The 24,682-nt window shown below is 36.5% G+C and overlaps 1 protein-coding gene across 2 annotated transcripts in view; it reads right to left on the bottom strand.

Moving 5' to 3' along the window:
• Nucleotides 1-455: 455 nt before the first annotated feature.
• KITLG (KIT ligand) overlaps nt 456-24,682 on the bottom strand; it is a 52,350-nt gene continuing 28,123 nt past the window's right edge. The window contains exons 3-11 of one of the 2 annotated variants that reach the window (XR_008437172.1): nt 19,236-19,298; nt 14,615-14,794; nt 12,595-12,757; nt 11,627-11,722; nt 4,872-4,981; nt 4,273-4,349; nt 2,973-3,056; nt 1,976-2,094; nt 456-1,768 (exon numbers count right to left, since the gene is read on the bottom strand). Coding sequence is in view for 1 of the 2 variants with exons in the window: in XM_053977950.1 (XP_053833925.1) it covers nt 3,017-3,056; nt 4,273-4,349; nt 4,872-4,981; nt 11,627-11,722; nt 12,595-12,757; nt 14,615-14,794; nt 19,236-19,298 (729 nt within the window). In the remaining variant the exon portion in view is untranslated. Of the gene's footprint in view, nt 1,773-1,975; nt 2,095-2,972; nt 3,057-4,272; nt 4,350-4,871; nt 4,982-11,626; nt 11,723-12,594; nt 12,758-14,614; nt 14,795-19,235; nt 19,299-24,682 lie in introns of both variants that reach the window. The other variant, XM_053977950.1, reaches the window with a different exon arrangement.

Genomic DNA, 24,682 nt, shown 5'->3' on the forward strand with positions numbered 1-24,682 from the left:
TAGGGTCAAAATTCCACGCAGTGCAGCTACATGCCACATCATCAATTATGGTAAGGTTCTGAGATTTTTTTTCTTTTCACAAGTCTGAAAGACAGTTTTACCACAACACACACACACACACACACACACACACACACACACACACACACACTCACGCGCGCACGCACCACATACACACATATATATTATATGTATGACATATTCTTTTTATGCATGGTTCTCAGAAAATTGAGCAGAAGATTAAAACTTCCACAAGGACTCTTAAAAAATTTAGTAACTATACATTTTAAGGGGAACTCCAACTTTACGCAAAACTTCAAAAGGGTTGGTGGGTTTTGTTGTTTTTGTTTTTTTTTGTTTGTTTTTTTTTTTTTGTTTTGTTTTGTTTTTTGTTTTTTGTTTTTTTGTTTTTTTTTTTAAGTTTTCAAGTTATTTAAACTAAAAGTCTTGCTGACCTGGTCAATATCACGATAGATGACAGTTTGTCACCTCATGAGAGCCTTTACCATTTACCCTTCTGAACTACAGCCCCTAATACAGGCAAATAATTCATACTCATTATTTGGGAAGAGACAAGATGAAAAGATGCACAACTACATTTGTAACTTTTATCGTGGTATTTTTAGGATTTACTTGAAAATGCACATCTGTACATCAGTCGTGTTCATGTTCTATGGATACTGTAACAGTAATAGATGCAGAAACAGGTGAGAAACAAAGCCTTTCTCTTTTGTTTCAAAAGAATTAACTTTCAAGAGTGGAGAATGCCAGGATATTAAAGCTTATTAATCACTTAAAACACAATGCAAACATTAATTACAGCTGATGTAAGTAAAAGCTAAATACACTTTCAGGACCTTTCAGATTTTCTATGCTATACATTTACAGACAAGGTATAAATGGCATGCATCTTCAGAATTTAAAATGCATTTCATGGGTTTGTCTTTATTGTGATGTTTGAATGCAATTCAGACTCTTTATTTTGCCTTAGCATGACTGGAAATTTCACCAGTGTTCACATACGCAGCAGTTACATTTAATTCTTCGAAGCTCCACGAGGTACATTCACCTCCTGTTTACTTTGTCTTCATCCAGTATCTGGCTCTCCTGAACAGAGACCACCAACGCTGATGAATTCTTGAGGCTTTCTGGGGTGGGCAACCAGCCACCTGGCACCCGATAGAGACCACGTGTTGCTGTGCACACAGCCTTTGACAGGCATAAACACAGCTCCTTATAAGTCTAAGTCTAGAACACGAGCTCAGGGCATGACTTTGCTTTCAAGTTTTATATACAATATTGAAGAGTATGTTATCTGTATCCATTTCTGCGTTTTCTCTCAGTTCAGAGACCTTCATCTGAAGACATCAATTTAAGGTAGAGGACACAGAATTTAAATTAAGGATGCAAAGGTATTTATGACTTGCAACGATTACACACTGTTGGAGGCATTTGAAAGATGCTTTTTTTGTTCAGGACATACTTTTTTGCCAGAGTCAGCTGGAAGTATTAATGCAATTAAAAAACCTCAAATGTCACACAAGGTAGATATTCACATAAGATACAGTCCTGCTAAGTGCACACTCCTCTTGTCATTGTTCAGTTCAGTGTTGGTTTCACAGTAACAAACACAAATTGTCCTCATTTCTGTATCATGTCTATGGAGTCATGGGCAGCAACAACAGATGCAGACTCAGTCTGTCACTCCAGAAGGAATACGGATGTGCTTAAAGCTGCTTCATTTATGAAGCAAACATAGAACTGTTACCTGCCTGAAGAGAAAAACAGAAATTCTGATTTTGCTGATTAGTTTTCCTTTCTGTATTACTAAACAGTAGATCTTTTCAAAAACATACAACATAGACATTTTTTTCTTATAATTTTGAAAATAAATGTAATGACACTTGCATAGGGATTTCTTTACTCTCAGAAGGAGAAATGTTGTAAGATGCACTTTCCTGATGAAAGAACACACTTGCCTGCAAAAGCTCATTGATGTCATCTAAGGTAATGGAACCACTCTCATGTTTTACAGAACTGTTTAGGCACTTTGGTATTGGCAATCTCTGGCAGCAAACTTCCCTTTGAAGTCATCTGGACAAACCAAACTGAGTTTACATCTTTGGAAAAATGGAACAACTTGTCCAATGTAGTGACAACTTTGCTTCTCAGTTAGCATATGGTAGAACAAAGTGGTTAAGGAGAATTAAAAACCTCTCAAGTTGTAGCTAACTCAATCATATCGAACACCTGAGAGTAACTGTAACAGGATGAACTGCAAAACTGAGATTGTCTGTTACAGACTGTTACAGTCTACGCTGCTCTTTCCACTCATGATAAAAAATGAAGAGTTCAGCGCTGTCTGAATTTTCCAGACATCTTACACAGATGCCATGGGTTAAATACAGCACAATTTCAGTGGTAAGAAGCCTCTTGTGAGAGAAGTGCTGCTCTGCAAAGGACAGCTGGGACTGAGAAACCTCATTCACCTTTGCTGCTCACTCTTACATACAAAAGCAAGACTGATGGATCTGATAAGGCTACAGAGACTACAGAAATGTGCTGACTAAGCTACAATTATATAAAAGCTCAGCTCTACTTGACCTGTTCTACACTCACCTGCTAATTTTCCCAGATTGTGTTTTTTTTTGCTTTGAGACAGCTGTATTGTAACAGCTGAAGGCTTCTCTGTATCAGCTCTAACACCAAAAAGGAGAAGCAGTAGCTGTCCTTTATTCTGGAATTCTTGTAAATTTCATTTTGAAGCATTCAAGTTAAAAATCAAAATCAAAAGTCTACATTAATGATACAGGATTAATTAAATTAGCTGCTAAAGATCTTACACACCTACTAAATGATAAATGAAACCTACTGATAGCTTTTCTTCCTGAAAATGGGCTCTGAATCACTTTATATTGAAGCATCTGAAAGTATTTAAGTCTATGGTAAAACTCTCACCATAACCAACTTACCAGTACATGAAACAGTAACAGTGTAGGGAGAGAAAAAGCAACAGCTACACTTGTAGATGTTCCTTTTCTTTTTGCTGCAACATACTAAAAAAAAAAAAAAAAAAAAAAAAAAAAAGGTACTTTATTGCTACAGTAATAGCCTTCAAAGGAAATAGAATAGAAGGGTTTATAAGTTAGTTAAAATTTAAAGAATTAAAGAAGGGACCCCAAAGAATTATAATTTTTATTTGATATTAGTTCTTCCTACTTATAGATGAATATTCCTAATTTCTCAGGGAGGAGAAATTTGCAATAGTCATCTATGCCATGTATGCCAAAACACATGCCATATATATATATGAAGACATCTGATAGAGAATGCAGTCTGGTTCAAGTTCCTGCAAGGGCCCTCTGCTGCATTTAACTGTGTCATCTTTTCTTCATATAAAAAATGTTTTGTATTTTCTGTGAAGTAAAAAGTATGTTCCATTTCACAGGTTTTAACACCTATGAGGGATGATGTGCAGAATGACTTCTTTGCAGGAACTAATAGACTTGGTGAAATGAATACACAGCCTTCCATTCTATATACTGTATATGAAGAAAATTTGTTTTAAGAATTTATTACTTTAGCAAGCCTAAACACGGAACATTTCAGCTCCTGTGACCAAACTGCTAGATCAGAACCTTGCCTATTTGTCCCTTCACCAATGGGCAGCACCAGGCATTTCACACAGTGTGAGAACACTACAGGACAAGTCCTTCTGCCACCTGCATCAGATCTTTCCCTAAATCATAGTTCAAATCTGACCAAACATCATTAAATATGAAGTTAAACAATACTCTCAAAATGCTTTAGCATGGACTATTCTTACTTAAAATGTCCCTAAGTCCTTTCTTGGATTTCACATAATTTCTTGCCCAAGTCATGTCCAAGGAACTTCAAAGCTTTGAACTGTTATTTCTAAGGTATTTTTGATTTGCTGAGAACTTTTTCTCTTTAAAAATCAGATAAATAACAACATTTACTTTATTTTGTTGGTTTTCATATAGATCTCATCAATCCTTTCTCACAGTGGGAATAAAGACAGACAAAATAATGTCCCCATAATAAAATGTTGTATGCAGAACTATCTTCCCTATCAATTTCTATGTTTAAACCAGAAAGTCCTTTAAATTGCACACTCTAAGCACATATTTTACCTCTGCATCAAGACCTTGTGTTTGGGGTTTTTTTGTGTTTGTCACACAACTAAACAGAAAGTAGTTCTCAGAGATAAAATTACATCTGTAAATACAAATTTTAAGTGAAACAATATACCTTATCTCATTTTCCTCTTGATAGTCATGACACTGTGTAGTTTCATCACTTTCTGGTCTGGATTTGGGATGTATTTTCTAGGAAGAAAATGCATTAAATATAAATATTCTAAAGCCATAAATATTCTAAAAGTATAAATATTGTAAAACTTTCTTTAGTAACCAAAAAATTGTATGTTTCAATTTGCCTCCAATGTTAACAAAGTCATCAAAATGTAGGCCAAACCTTGTCCTCTAACATACATCTACTACTGATAAAAATTTTACTATTGAAATTTTTGTATTGTAGGTGGGGGCATAGGGGCCAAAAGCAAAAAAAAAATCCTTTCTCAATATGCAACAGGAGAAATGGAAAATTGGGTGAGTCACACAATTTTTGTTTCTAATTAGAGAATGATCATGCTGATAAAACAGGATTTGCACTTTGATGGTAGAATTCAAGAATTTGACACACAGATTTACATCTGCAAGTCACAGTTAAGTGGAGATCAAAAGGGGTATCTCTTGCTTTCAAATACAGAATGGTTCTCTTATTCCCATCTCCCCACAGCTAAAAAATGAAGCATCACTATGTAAACAATTATATGTAGTATCTCTTACCTTCCAGTATATGGCTCCCAAAATAAAGCCAATAAAGAGAGACAGCAATGATGTCAGTGCTATGCTGATCCCTTGCAGGCTGGAGCTGCTAATGAAGCCAAGTGCTTCTTCTGTAATTAAAGATACTCTCATTAGTGAAGACAGATTGATAGCAGAAAACTGTCTTCCGGGCAACACTATTAGCAAGAGCACTTTCATGCACCACCTACATAACAGCATCCTAAACAGCAGAACAGATACTTCAAAGTGCAATGTACATGAGATGCACTTCATACAAAATCTTACAGGAAATTTTTGACCACAAGAATGCTCCAGCCACTTCTGAAACAACATTGTTGAAAAATATCAATACCATTTCTCTTTTTGCCATTTGTAGAGAATTATCTCTTTCTCACACCATAAAGTTTTGGATTTCTTAAGTTTTGTAGGTCTTACTTTGAAACACAAAGCAATTATTTGGAAAAGAATATATGTCAATTCATGCATTTGCATTATTTCCATCAGACAGCTTCCACTGATGGCAGGCACTCTGCCTTGCCACTAATCAATAACTAACACGAGGCTCTCAGGGGAGGTTAATTTAACAGAATAAACCTGATCATTTCTAAAGCTTCCTGGAAAGGTACCACTGACTTCAGCACGATGAAACCCTTGTACCTTGATGTTTAACTCTGTGTTATTTGGTTATAACCATTCCTTGATAGCTTTTATTGTTTTGTATAGAAGAGCACCAAATCTGATCTTTTATGTATACAAACAATTCCATTCCCCTCACTGGGAGCTGCATGCATACTGAAAATAAAATTTGTCCCTTCAGTTATTTCATCAAGAGCAGGATGTGGAAAGTCCAACAGAGTCACCTGGGGACCCTCCTTCTGAAATGCAAAGTGAACCTCAGCAGACTGGTATTTAGACGTCGTCCACTCAGGTTTTGTTCATTTCAAACTGGGTGTATATAGCTCAAATGGTGGGTGTATTGACAGATTACAGGAAAAGAACCAAACTGTAAGCACTGGATATGTGTAGGTGACTGGATACATAGAAATGAAAATGAACTGACAGCACTCAAAATTTGCGTGAGTCATGCAAACAGCAAATGTCTAGGCACATACAGTATGATAGTCTGGGTCAAACAACATGTGTTTAGTACATTATTAAACAGCCTCCAAGAAAATATGTTAGTTTAGAAAGAAGTGCTCTTATAATTAACTAGCAATTCATTTTCAACTCTCAGATTTTCTTGTTGACATTTTTCAAGTTTTAGACAGATATTCTTTTTATCTCTGAAATTCAGCTGTGTTTTCTAGGCTCAACGTAGATAGAAATAACAAGACAACATGAAGTCTGTATCTTATATATGCATATACTATATATATCTCTGTGTCTCATACACTGTTTACAAAGTCTAGGTTCTGACTGTAGGGGCTTGAGTTTCACTTATATCTGGTAGATTTGGCACACTAAAAGGAAACATCAGTCAAGCCGAACTGATGCCAGCTTACCATGAAAGAAATCTGTCTACAGAAGGGAAAAAAAGCAGACAAAGTTCTACAGAGGTGAACATCAACTGAAAAAGAGAGGCTATTGATTAGTCTGCCTCTCTCTGCTCAGACATTAAAGCCAAGTGCAGACATTAACTGGAGAAATATAACCTTTCTAACTTTCTGTCTCAGATTAGGCAGAGGATGTTTGCTCACAGAAGTGATCTGCAAGAAAACTGGGCAAAATCAAGTGGGTAGAGCCAGCCTGAACAACTCTAGAAATGCTCTCCTGTTGTTGTTAATCTAAACTGTATTCTCAGAAGAAAATTCTGATATTGCTTTTGTGCTCTAAGCAAGTAAAAAGCAATCCTCATTTGCCTAATGCCATTCTTCTCAGTGAGAGACTGCTGAGTTTTACAGCTAAATTATGTAAATCTATGGGGATGGCTATGTTTTCTGAAAAACTTCAGAAAAAAATTAAAAAGTGAAATAAAAATCAAAGGAAAGACTCTTCAGGTCATGTAGAGCATAATGTGTTTGATAGCATGTTATGGTAGAGTGTATAACCACAAAAACTCTTTGCCTACCCACAGTGCTGGGCAGCATGTCATGGCAAGCATGCTGTTTTTTACATGAACTGCTAGAGAAATGTATGCATTTCTCTATGATTATCCTGCATGCAGGATAATCAGTGATAATTTTGTACCTTTGTTTTTATCAGTATTTTTCACAAACTTAATGCAATTTAAGACAACAGAAGAGACCCCTTTACAATGAGGCATCTAAAACTGGAAAAATATGATTTCTGAAAAGTTATCTCCAATGCAGATGATTTCTTAATCATCTATGCAAAACTGAAAGGAATTTATAATTATCTTTCCATGTATGGACATGCAATACAGGGATCAAGCCTAAATACAGGCCCATTGTGACACTCTACTTAGCCTACCTTTTAAAAATCACAACAGATTTTCTTTTCCACAACCTGACAGTGTATGAATTAATTTGAAAGTTAAGTAATCCATAACTACTTTAAAAAGCAAGCAAAATCAGATTATTTAATTTCACTTTCAAGTCCAGAAAAAATTCTCTTGAAAGATCTGGGGAGAATGAAATGAGTCATGGCAGGTTTCTTCATGTGCCTTTTATTTATATTAAAATTTAAAACAGAACAGGCTGTAGAATTTTCAGTCTGGAGTACCTCCCAGGGACTTGTCTTAGTGAAGAAAAGGGAGAGAAGGAAAGAAAGCTGCCTACCACAGGGACCTTTTCCAAAGTTAGAAACTTTGGAAGTCTACACAGAAAGATTCTAATTCACATCAGTTGTAAAGGCAGAGCAGGAGAAGGAATAGCAGGAACCAGGTCTACCAATAACTTTATGAACTCTTTGGGCAATGCCAGAGGAACTGCTGACTCTATCCAGCAGAGTGAAAAAGGGGAGTGGATGCAGGCCAGCATCTCTCAGAGCTCTCACTCTGCATCTTGTGGAAGATTCCCTAAGGAAGTGAGCTCATTTGATGCTGATTTATGTATAGTCTTCATGGACATTGGGATGTTTAGCTGCAAACAAACAAAATATATTTACATTAAAAGCCACTCAGCTACACAATGAAGTTATTGAGCCACTTCCTACCTTGAGCCATGTGTAATTATGATTGAAAGCACTGGCTTCTTTTTTTTTTTTTTTTTCTTTTTTTTTTTTTTTTTTTTTTTTTTTTTTTTTTTGCCATATATGTCTCAAAGGAATTTCCAGTTTACCACTGCTCAGTTCTAACACAATTACCACAAGATCTTATCTGTAAAAATGCAGAGCAGCACTCACCTGTTCATTAGGGTTTTCCATTAACTATTAAGTTAGAACAAAGGAACAAAGGCACAGAAGGCAGTATCAATTGCATTAAGCCATGGGTGAACATTTTAAAATTGTTGTGCAATTACTGAATTAAACCATGGTATTTTTTGCTTAATTAAAAAAGGAGACCTTCTTCCTAAAAACAGTTACAGAGATCTCTGTTTACATATTCTTTGAGCTTCTCAGTACTAAATAATAGGGCTAAATTACTGTGAGGAAATTACAGACAAAAATGGAAGGAGGTAACACTGAACTCTTCATGAAACTATAAAGAACGTTATGGCATTCAATTGAAGGAGAAGTTTTACTCACAGCTAGTATGTTCAAGCTTTGATCAGAGCAACATGAAATTCATCTGATGGCTTCAACCACTGAAAGAAGAGATTAGGACTCAAGACTTCTTATCCTGAATCTTCTTCTTTACATAGGAACCATCTCATCTACATTCTCCAGACAATGTGTGGTACAATCACTCAGAGAAATATGAGCAAGACTGAAACTTTAACAGCTAATTGGAACTTCAGTGGATTACAGTCAGGTAACATAAAGAGGAAAAAAGAAAGCAGCCTAAATAAATCTGGGATGGTGGTGGTGGTCTTTTGAGAATTTTATGAGAAATAAGAAAAGATCTTTCTGCTTTTGAGTAAAGATGAAGCAGAAACATGTTACAAGTCTACATTCAATTTACAAGAATTAATAAAGCACTATTACCACTCAAAACCAATTAGAATAACATAATTGTTCTATTTTTCATTTAGCCAGGCTAAGATTTTTTGTGTATATTTAGTTGAGATTCTCTTCTATTATTGTAGTTTAATTTTATTGTTATGTAAGAGCAATGGAGTCATGAAATATGACTCAATAAAAGCAGCAGAAATAAAAATCCCTAACTTAGCTAATTTATATACAGTTTCTATGATATTTCACACATTATTTTATTGGATGATGCACTTCAGGTTTGTCTAAGTTGAATTTAGAACTGGGGCAGCTCAAGTGATCTGACTACACAGACTGTATTAATAGATTCAAAATATATTAATCTGGAGGGGGTCTTTTGCAAACACTCAATGCTTCTAAATGCTCTACTAACTATTAAACGGAAAAATAACTCAACTTAAAACTGTTTAAAATTAAAGTGTTAATTAAAAAAAAAATACCGTAGTTTGTGTCTGAAGATGCTTTTTTTTCAGGCTTCCCCTCTTCTCAATGCTTTCCTTTTTGAAATTTGAATTTAGTGGTGCTTTTCTGAGAACACTACTGAAGCCAGGAGAATGCTATGCTGGGGAGTCTTCACAGGGGAAGTACTAAGTTTTATTCACTGTTGTTCATTCCAAGAAGGTAAGGATTAACTAAAACCAAAATTTCCTCAGCAATAAAGTCAAGACAAAACTACAATTGGCACTAATGACCATTTCAGGGGAAAAAACAGTGATGTCAATAAAGATTCTACAGCTCCCTCCCTGCAAAAAACCTCCAAACGAGTAACTACAGTGTAACCAGTCAGCATCCAAATTAATGTAATTTAATCTCATTATGAGTTCAAACTGTCCCCAGACCCAGCCAGACATGCAGTCCTCATGTAATTTCTACATAAGGCTGTTAACTGATATCCAATTTTCCAATAAATTGCTTAAGAGAATGATAATCAGTTAAAACACACCTGTACAGCATATGGTAGCCAAGCAATTTACTGCATTATTTTAATTAGGCTTTTTTCCTACTTGATTACCAGTTCCAATTATAAAACAAGATTAATAATCCTGCTTCTGCACTCTCCTCCACAGTACAGACACAGGTGCCACACTCCACTGCACTGCTCAGCACCCCTCCTGTTACTGTACTGAGTCAAACTCCTTTCATCTGAACTGCTTCTGTAATCTGTCTGTCTTTTGGCTTCTTGATCCATTACCATTGCTTCAGGCAGTGACTGAATAGTTTTCCTCTAGTAATAGCAGCAAAAATTATCACATGTTCAAACCTGAGAGAGAGACAGGTATGAATTCTTTAACCCCTTCCTAGTGCCTCAGAGTTGGCCCTGGGCTCATCAGTTTATTTGCAGACAGCTATGTGACCTCCTGGCAAGGAATCTATGGCAATGAGTCTTCTCTTTTCCAAAGACTCAGGCTGGCAGCCAGGAGTGGAGGGGGTTTTTTAATTCCTTCTACTCTGAGGGTTCTGGGCTATGATGACTTAAGACCTACTCTTAATTAGAAAGCAATCAAGAAGGGCTTCAAATCTGATAGCAGCTGTGAGCCAATTCCAAGGTAGCATGCATGGTGCTAAAAGCCCAGAGGGTAACTAGATTACATTCCAAAGAGAAGGAGCATGAGAAAAAACTCAGGCCTAGTAGCAACTGTGTCACCACCAGAAGCTACCATTGTGCCCACTAAACTGCATCAGGCTGCCCCTCTGCACGTGTTTCCTTAAGCACAGTCACATACAGTACCAGTCACATACTCCATCATCACACATTCAGATAACATAAATGTTTGTGAAGTGAAAAGGGGAAATTGTAAAGAGAGCTAGATATACACATTGTCATCTTGATGTGTCTGGGAAATGAGAACAAGGAAACAACAAGGTTAAACTTTGATCGCCATTTCAGCAACCTCTGAGGAAAATCCCCTCTTGTTCATGTGGGAAGCTCCAGATAGTGTTCACCTTGTTGTACATGATGTCACTAAAAGCCCCTGAAACTTCACTGTGTCCTTTCACCTCAGTTGCCTACACCCTTTCTGACCTCATGACAGGTAATGTTGAGGCTCTTACAGCAACCATTCTGGAGTCTTATCAGGGAGGTGTCATGTAATACAGTGACCAAGACAGATAAGAAAGATGAACATGAGTATGGCAAGGAGAAGATTACAGCCGGCCAGAAAGGTACTGACTTTGTCACTGACCCCAAGCGAAAGCATGCTGTCAGTGGAGGTGGTCCTACTGCAACTACACAAAACAAGCACGGGGACTGTCCTCAGGGCTGGTGTAAAGCTTGGTTGGGATTGACAGCACTCTCAAAATGCAATGTACAGGTATCCTCTTTGTTCACATGAGTGCCCTCATCCGATTAGGATAGCTATTCTGCTCACTTGGAGCAACTTCCTTTTCTGAGAGTTAAAATGAGGTGTCTGGCCAAATTTTCTGAGGCCATATGACTAGTGAGACCTCATGACAGCCAAAACGAAGAGGCCTGCCCTCTCCAAGTTGTAGATTGCTGTCACATAATTGTAACTTGATAGCAACTCTATATTTTGATTAGATAAGTTCATTGCATTTCAGTATGACAGCTGAGAAACACATGGTACACCATCAGGAACATGTAACTTCCCATTAATTTGCACAATTAATGACATTCTTTTCCTCTGAGCTCTCACAACCAGCTACCAGAACAAAATGGAGACATATATTCAATCACTTGTACTTACTGTTATTGCTAGTGCTACTGCCAGTGCTGTCATTCCTAAGAGAGCTGGCAGCAACAGGAGGAAACAAAAATGTTTTTGTGACAGCGACTCTGGAATCTAAATAGAAAATGAATGTGTCAGAATTATGAAACTTAAAATACAGTTCCCTCTATATAAGACGATGGCCTACAGGACTACTCTGATGTGGCCATAGGGCTGTTTCAAAAGCTGGCTGTAGGACAGTTCATAAAGTGGATTAAGCCAAAAAAGGCAGTTTTACTATGAGGCAGAAGTGTCTACATGCTGAGCTGCTGCTGAATAGCTAATCTGGAAAAGCAGTTACTGCTTACAAGTTCTTAGGTTATGGCACTGATCTGCTTCTAGCTACTACTGATGGAACTGTACAACCCTAATTAAAAGGCTAATATCAGTCACTAGAGAGAGTAAAAGAAAAGGTAATACAAACCCTCCATTTACTGGAAGGATAAGAAAGAGCTGCAGGAGCTTGACCTGAGCTTGTTAAAATGTTCAAATGAAGTAAACATTTCCCTGTTCAGGAAAAGTAGGATGAAATTAAAGGTGACTTGAGGCTGCTGCAATTTACAACTTATCCTAACTTCCTCTCCTTTCAGTTGTGCAATCTTAGGCTCTTTTACCGCCTTATAAAACTAAATAGAGCATTAAGAGAAGATAAGAAGAACAGTGTAAAAAAGACAATTCAGGATATATTTTGGATGAATAGAAACAGAGCAGCATAATGCAGGTTATTTTGATTATACTGAGAAATTATGTATCTAGGAGTGATGGCACTAGAACTTGACTTTGAACCTTCAGTGAACAAAAACCTTCAGTGTCAGTACTCACTTTAATTTGCAGTAAAAAGGTGACATGGAGGCATGGTATCAGATCTTTAGCATCTCTGAAATCTAAGGAAAATCACACATTTATATCTGCCTAGATTCTGCTCCCCCAAAGGAGACCCTTCTTACCATTCTCCGGTGTTCCTACTGTTGAAGGCAGAATGCAGTCATTCTTATCCAATCTGTCTGCAGACTCTTTGTAGACCTCAATGGTACTATTAAAGTGCCTAAAAAAATCCTCAGGAATGAAGTGACCCTCTTCATAAAGGTGACCATTTTCTTTCACAAAATCCTAGAGTAAAATATAGAATTCAGCTTGAAAGAAGGTCAAGGGAGATGTTCATTTCAACACCTCAATAAATGATAAAAATCCCCAAAGATGATACAAAATCATTTATATTTTTAACCTGCAGACAACCAGATTCGCTGTATACAATCTTCATAAAACAAAGAAGCCTTCTTATCTGAGGATTCCAAATTAGCTTTGCAAATAGAAATTAATTATTAATACAGTGTTGCAAAATTGCTCAGGAATGAAAGACAGTCTCCCATCTTATAGTGAAAACCAAGAGACTTTTTAAAATTCCCCTCATTAAAAAAAAAAAACAAAACAAAACCTTGGTTTCACAGTACTTTGCAAAGTTTCACATGAGTCTTTTAATCTGAGCACACAAACACAACAATCATTGGTATTGTCATCAAGAGAATGGGGAACAGAATACAATAGCTGGGGTACACCACTGCTCAGAAACAGGCTGAGATCCCTGATAACATACCTAAAAATAAGAGCAACGATAAACAAGGAAGCCCAGTCCCTCTGAGGTCTAACTGACAAGTTTGTTATGACAGACTAAACAACATGATCGAGATCCATGGTGATGATTGACGGTTTTCTTCTTCTTTTTTTTTTTTTTTTTTTATGTCAGCAAGTCAAATTTGGCCTGGGGTTACTCTGTACTTTTAAGAAGGAGGACAGTGGGAAGAACATGGTCCAAGTATGTCCTAAGGAAAATCTCTTGGTGATGGCTCCAAAGTTAGTTTATGTTTGATGCTAAAAGTACTAGACTTAAGATCATCATTCTCTAAGGAAAACAATAGCTAGTTGTTTTACTGAATGACAGGATATTTACTTTTCCATTCTACAAAATAAAATTCCTCTTCCCCAACCACATCCCAGCTGAATGCTTTGAATCATCTGGACAAAAATAGAAAAGAAAAAAAATATATACACTAAATGTTGGAGATAACTCAGTTTGAAATGGAGAAGTAGGGAATATTTAAATACTCACAGCAAATACATGGCAAGCTTACAAGGTTATTCCACTCTAAAGGCACCTGAGTGTTTTACTTATTTGATTCATTCTGGGTGTTGAAAAGCTGCAATTACAAAAACTAAGGACTTAGCTGATAAAAATAACTGTATATGGAAGATAAACTACTTGCTCTGAAGGACATGATGGATTTTACCTGTTTTATTCAGTGGGACAAAACCTTCAACTACAGAACTTATTTTTAATTACTGATAGTCTAGTCAGATCTGGGTAACAGACTATAAAATTAATTTCTTCCCCTCTTCCCTGCCTGCACAGATAATCAGACATCTCTTGAGCGAGAATCCTTCCAGCTGCTGTCAGAATCCAGAAACACATGGAAATGGACAAATATCCTCTGGTCTTTGCTGTGCCTTTATATAAAAAGTTAATTAAACCATGGAGAAGCTTTCAGAGCTTCACACACTGTGATACATACTAAGAGTATATTAATAATTTTAACCAAATAATTTTTAAATTTACATTAACATCACTGGCAAAATATATAATTTAACCTGGATACACAAGGAAGATTTCTGCTAGTTTCAAAAAGATTAGGATGGATTAATTATCTTGACTTTAAATACCTGCATACAGATCATTGTATATACTGCAATGCCTTCTAAGCCATTTTTCTTTGAAACAGGAGATAAAAATTAACCAATGTTAGCACAGTGCACTCAGTGCATTTCTAAACAAAGTGGGATTTCAGATGCACAGGAATAGAAATGAAAACAAATCTAATAAATCCTTGGAAATTCCTAAACTATTACTGAATATTGTGCAACAGAAAGTAAAAATAAGTATCTAGTACAAAAGCTGAAACTGTATAAAATTACCTTGTTTTTATCAAAAGCAAGGCATGCCATAAGATCATTAATTATCCTTGTGAGATTATTGATGATTGAATAGTTGCTTAAAACATCCGACATATCTGGAATATCTGAAAATTTCTGGAGAAGATTATGTAGACTCCTTGAAAATTCAGGCACCATCAAATGCAACCAACAGTGACTAGGCTGTCAAGGGATAAAAAGAGAAAGAGATGTAAATTAAATATCAGACATTTGTAAAGACTGGTTAAACATCTCAGTGTGCAAAAGTAAATTAGACTGTTCTTTCCAATTTAAACTATCTCAAAAATATAAATTACAATTCTTCATTTTTAATGTGACCAATTTTCTCTTCAGTGCTTTTGGTAATATTTCTATTCTCACTGATACTGACATATCTATGGTTGTCTGTTAAATGCCATCCCTTCATTAAATTCTCAATGAATGCCAAGTGTCATTGTGTTGAGCATTTCAGCATTGGAACATGTTACTGTGAACCTTAGTCCATGCTTTCATTAACCTATTTGTTTTCTTTTCAATTCCTACTGCCTTAACAATTATTTAAATAGCAGTTTTCATTTATTGCTGTTACCTTACATGACTCAGTTAACCCCAAAGATCCTTGATTTAAATTTCTTTTCAGGAGGGTTTCCATAAAAATTTTGCACGAAATCTCTGTATGCTTTATCCACCTTTAAACTAGTTAGCTGAGTTAATAATTTTTCTTCAGCTTTTTCACTAAATGCCATTACTGGGAACAGTTTCTAGATCTAAAGGCCTTTCTTCTTCCTGAGTCTTTGATAACAAAAGTGTTCTGCACAGCCTGTCACTGTATACACTAACACCTATGCAATTAGTTTGCAGACAAAGTTTGTACAGCTGTTCACATGACTGAAACCTGGTAATTCATCTTGCTGTCTTAGAGGAAGTAAATAACTTCATAAGTCAGAACTGCAATTTGTGTCTGTAAATACCTTATCAATAAAAGCTAATTTTTTAATGGAAAATGTTATGAGAATTTATTCCATAAATAAATATGACATAATTTTTCCAATACTGAAAATGTCTCATTAAAGCCTTCTAGATACAAAGATCTTGGCCCAACAAACCCTAAGTACTCTCAGTATCACTAAACCAGTTTCCAGTTGCTGCCCAGTGGATAGGCAGCACCCACTGAATCCACTTTCTGCAACACACAGCAAATGTTTGGCAATGTACACACTTCTAGGCATAATCTCATTTACTCAGTTTCTTCAATAAACCTGCATACAGATTCTTAAAAAAAAAAAAAAAAATCCACAGGTGTTGTTCTGCTTTGATGTGTAAATGTTTCTGACAAGAAAAAATACACTTCACATTTCTGAAGACTAATCAGACTATTAGGCTTCCAGGCTTAGAGAACCAAATGTAAATACATTGTTCGGCTCCACCTGAATTTCCACTTCTCTGTACAACTCTCTCACACAATGATAACCTGTGGCAAGTCAGTGATGCAACCTTTTGCAATTATCTCAACAATGACTTAAAAAAGAAAGAAACAGAAAGTAAAATGGATAGCATTTGGCTTGAGTCTGCTTCCCCTTTTTCCTTCGAGGACAACAAGGTGAGGCAGGGAGGCAGAAGCAAATAAATCAGAGAAAGCTTGTTGAAACATATTCTGTTCAAGCAGTGTATGTTGTGCTGCATCCCACCGCCCCCACAAGACAGGCAACACATTTTCTTTCCTATGCTTTGGAGTAGGAACACTGATACAGAACTAACTACTGTGCTTCCCTGAACTGGAAACCTCGAAAACCTTTTCCTTTGAGGTTTTGTGGGTGAGCATTCTCCTATGGCAGGGACTAGCATAAGCTTGCTGTTCTCCTAGTGAGCATTTGGCAATTCCAGCAGGGAGTCTATTTTGTTGCTCCTGTGGTTTAGCATGTGTGTGGGAGTCTCCTCTAACTGAACTGTTCTGACCTACAAAGCTGTATTTCATAAAAGCTCTAAGTTCTCTTTTCAGTAATGTCAAGCTGTGCAATCATTTGCTATGTCAATACCTACCAAACACAGGGATAAAACTGCTCTAATTGAAAAATATGACATTATTTGCGAAGAGAAATTGAGGCTCAACTCTGATATTTTGTGTAAACTTTGACCAAGATTAATATTCTAAGGCAATTGCAAATGTGATTTCCCTTGTACTTCCGTGTAGCTCTCATTTGGCTTTTACTTTCTACATCTGTGTAAAAGTTTGAATTTTATCTCCTCTTTGCATTCAACCCTTTGCTCTCATCTCTGCCTTTTAACCTTCAGGTTCGACTACACAGTTTACTCTATACAAGACTACTTTTAAAGCCACTCAGTTGCCTTGAGCTAGTGCATAATGCAACAACCCTTCTGTTTAATGGATGGGTCAGTCTGTTCCTGTTACATGCACTACACTGGCTTCCCATCTGCTTTGCGTTCACCCTTCCTTCCTGCCTTTAGTCATCTACATTTGGGACTTGCTGCCTTGGGTACACTTCCCACTTTATGCATGCACTGAAGATTGAAATCTATTGAAAAAAATTGCAGAGCACCATTTCAATCCCTTCAGAGTTGAGCAAGGGCATTTACTTTAGGCAAAGCCATGGGTTTCCCAGCTTGTGTGGACCAGAGCAAAGCCTACGTATTCAGCAAGCCTTGCTGTTGTATGCATAACACAAGCTGAAATTCCCAGAGAGGAATTTGGCAAAGTGGGATCTGAATACTGCTGAATACTTTCTCCTGTGAGAAAGTATTCAGCAGTATTCAGATCCCAATACTTTCTCCTGTGAGAAAGTATTGGCATGTAGCCAAGAGCTGTACCTGACATTACTATGACTGAAAGTGGTGTGCAAATGAAACACGGAAGTCTCAGCTCAACTTCTCTTCTTCCTTTTTATTTCTTGGCTGCTTATTGTAAATGTAAACTGGATCTAAATTTCTGAATATGATGCATCAAGATGACACAGCACTGAAAAGAATGGAAAAGAATCTGCATACTGGCAGTGAAACCTGAACCATGGAGAGAGGCAAGAGTGAGAACAACTAGGACTCATTGCTCAAGCAGGTTCCCTGGCCTTCTTCATCTGCCAGCACTCCCAGGAGTGTATTGTAGGGAACAGCCTCAATCCAACCCAAGAGTGAATGGGCTGGAAGCTGGGGAAACAGCACTCAGGCTACAGCTGTCCTCCACAAATGTGAATATCATCACATCAGACACCAAGATCAGTGAATTTCAAAAAGCCCAGCAGTCAGGGAATAGTGGCAGCCAGTCTGGCATCCTTTTTCTCTAAATATCCGATATTCTAAGAAATGGAAAATTTTCCATTAGTTTTATATATAGAGGATCTAGTACCTAACTTCCATAGCATTTATTCTGCAGAGCTTTCCTGTCTAAAGAACCAACTTTAAACTGGATTTTCCAAAGTACTCTAAGTTTTAGTGAAAGTCTCAAGCTTCCAGCGAAACTCTTAAAAAAACTTCTACATCTGACATAACCCTTCATAACCTCATAACTCAGGACCCTTCACCATCCTGCAGCCTCCTTTTCCTCCTCCAATCTTCTTGTTATTCAGGACTGAATGTTGCTTCTGGCATCATTTTCCAATATCAATGGGGAATATTACTAGATTTGCCACATTGTTGTAGGGTAGAATGCATTTTTATATGTGTATCACATACAACTTGTTTTTTTATGGTGAAAACTGTACAGACACAAAAACGGCTCCTTACATCTAGCAGATAATTTTCAGCTACTGATGTATGTGTACAATGATTAATTCTTAAGAGAGGCACAGTGTTGTTCAGTTTAACTGACAAAATCATAATTTTCTTACTTTTTTAAGTAACAATATAGCATTCAGCATAATTTGTACTTTCACCTTGTTTCCTTTTCTTCTTTTTAGTGCAATTGTATGCAACAACCAAGTTTTCAATACATAATTTCAAATTATTCTTTTGTTAAATTGAGGAAAACCAAAAAATATTTAGTAGATTGAGCAATAAAATAATGTGACTTTTAAAGAAAAAATGTTATAAAATTTTAAGATGTATAGATAAGGCTTATTTGAAACTACCACTATGTATTAAATATGGGATTATATAGAAAGAATAACACAAAGTACGTTTGAAATCCTAATGGTTTGTTTAGTTACTGACGCCACCATTTGCTGAACTTGGCTGGCTACTGGCTACTTAGTATTTATTGTGCTCTAATGGCATTTCCACTGGCTGAAACAAGAAGAACTTCTACAGTATGTTCCAAAGTACAATTACAGAGAACCTATTTCTTTAAGAAAGCAATATTTTTCAATTGACACAATGAAATAATATTGATGAAATAATAACACAATGAAAATTTGACTTTTCACCAAAAAAAAAGTTAAAAAATTTAATATGAAGAAATACTTTCCTAGAATTCCTGTAATTAAAAAAGTTTTAAGGGACTGCAGGAATTTCTCTACATTTCTTATAAATAAATACTTGGGAACCATATGAAAAGTGAAATAAACATTATTTAACTGTAATTTGCTAAGACATAAGATTAGGTACAAAATGTTTCAGCCATCACTGGTTCCAGTGGGCTATTTTATTGGGAATAACTTGAAGTGGTTGTACATACCAGACTATCCATCTTCGGGACATATTTAAGGGTTATCATATAATCATTTGGGAGATTTCCAACCTACAATAAACAGAGAATAAAAAATTATATTACTTAGTATACAAAGTAAGACTTCATTTCCATTACTCCATTCAACAAAATCTACCAAATATTCAACAGAAATTTTCAGTAATTTACCAGGTGCAGGCAAAAACGGTTACTTACATACTCACTTTCCTGTGGAACTGCTATTGACACTTATTTACTCACAAGTGAACCAACCATCTTTCCACAGCTCTGCAATATGCCCAGATCTGATTTGATCACGGTCAGTGCTACTGCTTCCCAGCAGAATTAAACTCAACAATGGCTTGAGAAGAAGTGATCTGACTTTTTCATTACTGCAGAAACTCCACTGCTCTTCCTACTTTTAATGCCTTGAAGTGTTCATATGACAACTTCTACTGTAGACAGTAGAGGACCCAGAAATATCTAGCCCTTTTTCCTTCAAATAACATCCAACTTCAACATGCATCTGAACCTAAATACTTGCCTTGTGCTTAGTTATGTACCAGGTCAGAAAAACACTTGAAAACAACTTTAACTTTGGAGTTGTGCTTCTTACTAATGATGAGCAATATCATTATATCATAGCAATGTCCTGGGGCAAAGGAGAGCTTCCACACATGCAAGCTGCAGCTTTGCAGATGAGGTAATCATGAAGTGTGCTGCAGCAAAGACAAGGAGTGGAAGAAGGGTTCTCACTGAATGATCCTATACAATCAGCCACAGGTGGGTTCGAACACTACTGTGAGACACGGTTGAACATCTGGGAAATGTGCTGGCTTGGGAGATGAACAGTCCAACAGTCACTGGACTGCCACAAATCCACAGTCTTTTGAAATATTTTTTTCAAAAGCATCATAATATGATGCTTAATGATACAATAAACCTATCTTCTATCAATGAAAATGTCAATTGATATTTCTCATCCTGGTTTGAAATCCACGTAGTCAAAAACAATATGCACAGATGTAGCTCCTTTGGTGCAAAAGCATTTCTGCTTCAGGTTAAAGATCATTCTGTTATGGCTGCTTTTGATTCTGCTGCTATAGCAACCAGCACAGGGATTTCTTTTCCTCCTGAGCAGTTTTTAGGTAGTATTTTGTTTGGCAAAACATAATGTTTTCTTTCTTAATTAAAAGTTTGTTTCAGTTGAAATTAAACCAATTATTTCAAAACATTATGGTTCTAGAAATGATCAAGGGCAATGCTTATACACAGCCAAACACAAGTGAATTCCAAACATTTTTTAATTTATGTGGGCTAAGCTACAATTTTTTAGCTCAATGACATCTATCTTTCTCCTAGAGCTTTAGAACAGTTACTGCATAAATGATCCTTAAAAATTCCTTCACATAAATCAGTTTTGTTTCTTCTTTTATTTTTATACCTACACATTCCCAAAGCAGAAGCGCCACTAAAATTCTCTATATCAATTTCTATTCACCTGGCATTTTGGGAAGTTGATTCAAGATACTATAAATACTGAAAAATATTTCAATACATTGGTTCTTTCTTTAGAGCATCAGATATTCTAAATCCTCATCCAAAATTTTTGTCTATTATTGCTTTCTTTAAAACATCATGGCATACTAATAAGTATTTAATTTTTTTTCTAGCTTCCTTTGCATGCCTAGAGAGGTAGGATTTGTATCACTTTAAGCAGCACAGATAGTGAAGATGCTACTCTATGTGCAAAGTTTCCCATATTCACTCTAGGGGGATTCCACACTTAGCAATGCTAGCAAAACCACTGTTCTTTAAGAAAGGTCACTGGAAGATTAAATTTGTTCCATATCAATGAACACTACAAGAATTGATATGCATTATGTATACAATCTACTTTCCTGGCATCAGAGCCTTTCAAGCACTTTTCACGCACAGTTAAAAAAATTTAAGTGCCCAAGAGCTCTTACACCTTCTCAATCAGAGCTGGAGCAAACAGCTCAGCCTCAGATATTTCTCTCCTTGACAGACTGTGAATCAGATAAGATATTTTTGAATTTACTACTAAAAATGAAGAGCACTGGGAGGAGGGTGTCAAAGACAAAATACATGCACTGCCTCAAGACGAAACTTGTTAAAGTTTTGTTGACTGAAGTCCACATGTCAGATGCTGTGCTGGTAAATGATGGATCTCAGTCAAAGCGAGGGAGTTACATTTGCGTTGCACTTGGACTTCCCAACTCATACCCTCAGAAAATAGGGTAAAGCCCCTGATGTAAGAGTGAAAGATACGTCTATAATAAGTCTGCATTTTGTACTCCCTTGCTCTGCTGAAATGTATCTTGAAATTTTGTTGAACACTAACCACCAAGACTCTGATCCAAGCCCAACCACTGGAATGAATGAATGGACTCTGCACACCCACTTGGTGCAGGGTGCCTGACTGCTGTGGCTTCCAATAAGGAGCAGATGACAAGGTGGCTCTGACCTGCCTGAGCAAAGGTGTTTGGAAAAGAACTGTCCCTTGAAACCACCTGAGACCTGGAGTGGCTTTTTTATTATTCCTCTGCTCAACTCCATGAGTACAGTAATAAATCTGGGGGGCCACAAAACACCTGCCTGTACAACTTACCTTGGTTTAGACAGAAGTTAACAGTTTTGATTATTATAGAGAATGTCAACTGATAATCTTGCAAAGGAACATATAGAACCAAAAGCATTGAATTGCTATTAAAATGTAATGAATTTTTTCTCTGATTTAGTGGCTGTGTGTGATTGCAGATATTCTAACAGGTTGAGAAGAGTTGAAGAGCAGGGAATCTAGACTTATGTCTTTAAATCCATATAAAACCAACAGAAAGTGCTGTATTCTCAGTTGTAACAAAATCTCAAACTGGGGAATGTAAGATTACTTTTGTCATAGAGAGGTCTGAATATTTAATACAGCACTGTTAACATTGCATAATCCAAACATGTTTTAAAAAATGCTCACGGCCACATAGATGTGGAGATGAAAAAAGGATATAAAAGTGATTTGGGTTCCATAAACTACTCTTTCATTGCAACAGCAGACATGAGAGATGACCTATCTGCAGTCACATCCTTTGAAATGAGGGCTCCTGCTCTTGAAAATTCCTTTTATTGTGATTGTTATGAAAATTATAAGCAGACAAGCACAGATATATATTTTTATACACATATAAAAGATAAAATATGTTAATAAAGTAAAATTACTGTTTTCCATTGTCATTGTTTTCTTTTTTACTCTGAAGCATATGATGGGAAAAAGACATATTTTCCTTTTGGATATAATATCTACCTTGAATTTCTCTCTATTTATTTCCCTTTTCCTGTTCTTTTCATAGAATAATATAATGGATTGAGTTGGAAGGGCTCTTACAGACCATCTGCTTCCAACTCCCTACCATGGACAGGGACATCTTCCACTACACCAGGTTGCTCAGAGCCCCATTCAACTTGGTCCTGACACTTTTCCAGGGAAGGGCCACCCACCACTTCTCTGGGCAACCTGCTCCAGTGCCTCACCACCCTCACAGTAAAGAATTTCTTACTTTAATCTAATTTTTTCCTCTTTCAGTTTAAAGCCATTTCCTGTTGTCCTAGCATTACATGCCCTTGTCAAAAGTCCCTCTCTAGCTCTTTCGCATTGCTTCCCTGCCTTTTCTTTTCCTGCAGGAGCTTCCACTGTCTGTCCTTCATCTCTGCAATCCACTCTATCTCATCTGCTAATGAAGCAGTTAATAAAATCTTCATCATTTGGCTTAAGACAACATGCTAACGATTTCCGTTCACACTTTTTACAGTCATAGTGGCAGATTATTTGCAGCATAACAACTCTGGATCATTTTTTACAACCCCTTCACTCAGGAGAGTTAAATCCATTTAAAAATAAAAATAAAATGTGGCAGAGAGTACATATTTACAACAAAGATGTAATGTGAAAGCAAAGTATTTGACAGCATGTCTCAAGCAAGGAACTGGTCCGTAAATCCTGACTATTGTTTGGGCTTCCAATATTCCAAAGAAGAAAATTGCTTTAGAGAAGTAGTTCAAGGGAGAAGAGGTATTTTAGATTTTGTTAATGTCGAAACAAAAATATGTAGGTATATTCTGTAATTACTGCACAGCTCAGTGAAAATTCTATTTATATGTAGGTTTCGATGTTCATATTTAACAAACATATATATATACAAATGATTCCTAATTCTTATGCAAAATCAAATGCCCAATTACAGAGATGCAGCTTTCTGCCGACTTAGTGTGCTGAAAAGAACAACGGGGACAGACTTTATTGACAGATACTGCAATTACAGTTTCATAATATGGAACATTTACTCATCAAGTAATGTGCTTCCCTCCAGACATCTTCTTTTGTAAAAGAAGCAGGAGATAATGTGATGAGTAGTGCAGAATGAATACTCTCTAAATACTTTCATTCTCTATAGATATGAAATTATGCTCCTTTAAACTTCTCACCATTAAAAACCAAAAATGATTGTTCAATTGTTCTTTGCTTCTCAAGATCATTTTACTTAGGATATATTCTTCATATGACAAAATTATATTACCTAGATGTGAATAAATTTTATCTTAAAGTATATACAAGTCATTTTTTTATGAAGAGATACTAGTCTGGTTTGGTCTTACATTGATTAATGCTCAGAAACCTTATAGTTAATTGAATTCATTTCTCTCCAATTCTTTCTTCTGGTGTGAGTCTAGCATGGTGCTAGATTACGACCACTGAAAACAAGTTGCACCACACATCTGTCCTCTATTTATTACTCAAAACCAAGTTTATTAGGCAAATTACCCACATTTCCAGGCACTGTAAAGCATGCCTTACTTATTCTCCAATAGCTGAGGCTTAGTAGACATCTAACGTCTATATTCACTGAGGGTCTTGACTGAGGCATGTTCTCATATCCCTATAGTACAATAAAGTTGAACAGAACATAACCACAGCCATGCTCAGGAGATTTCTACAAGTGATGTAGAGGGTTTACAGTACTTGGAGCAAGCACAGTACTAAATAAACAAAGACTAGGTAGGGAATTGTGGCACTGTTTAGCAAGCTGCAGGTGCACTGCAGTAGAAGTGTGTCTGTGGTGGGGAAAACATACTGGACAAAAAGCCAAATGAGGGATATGGATTCATACTGCAAAGAATTTTAGCAGGAGATAGGAAGAGGATGGGAATCTACCTGGAGTTCATCAAGGAGCATTTTTCCTGCGACCACAAACAGTGTAACAGAAAAGAAGCTGAGGGCAAACTCAGCATGTGTTATGACAACACAGGCAGTGTTAATAGTACCTTTGAAGATAAACCCAAGAAGCTTGCCATTGATAGTGGGGAAAAAAGGAGGAACAGCTTGAAGGAAATAAGTAGAAGATAAAGGGTCAGAGCAGCATGTGAACAGACAGAAGAGCAAAATT

Source organism: Vidua macroura, chromosome 5 (assembly GCF_024509145.1).
Source record: "Vidua macroura isolate BioBank_ID:100142 chromosome 5, ASM2450914v1, whole genome shotgun sequence".
NCBI classification, from domain to species: Eukaryota; Metazoa; Chordata; class Aves; order Passeriformes; family Viduidae; genus Vidua; species Vidua macroura.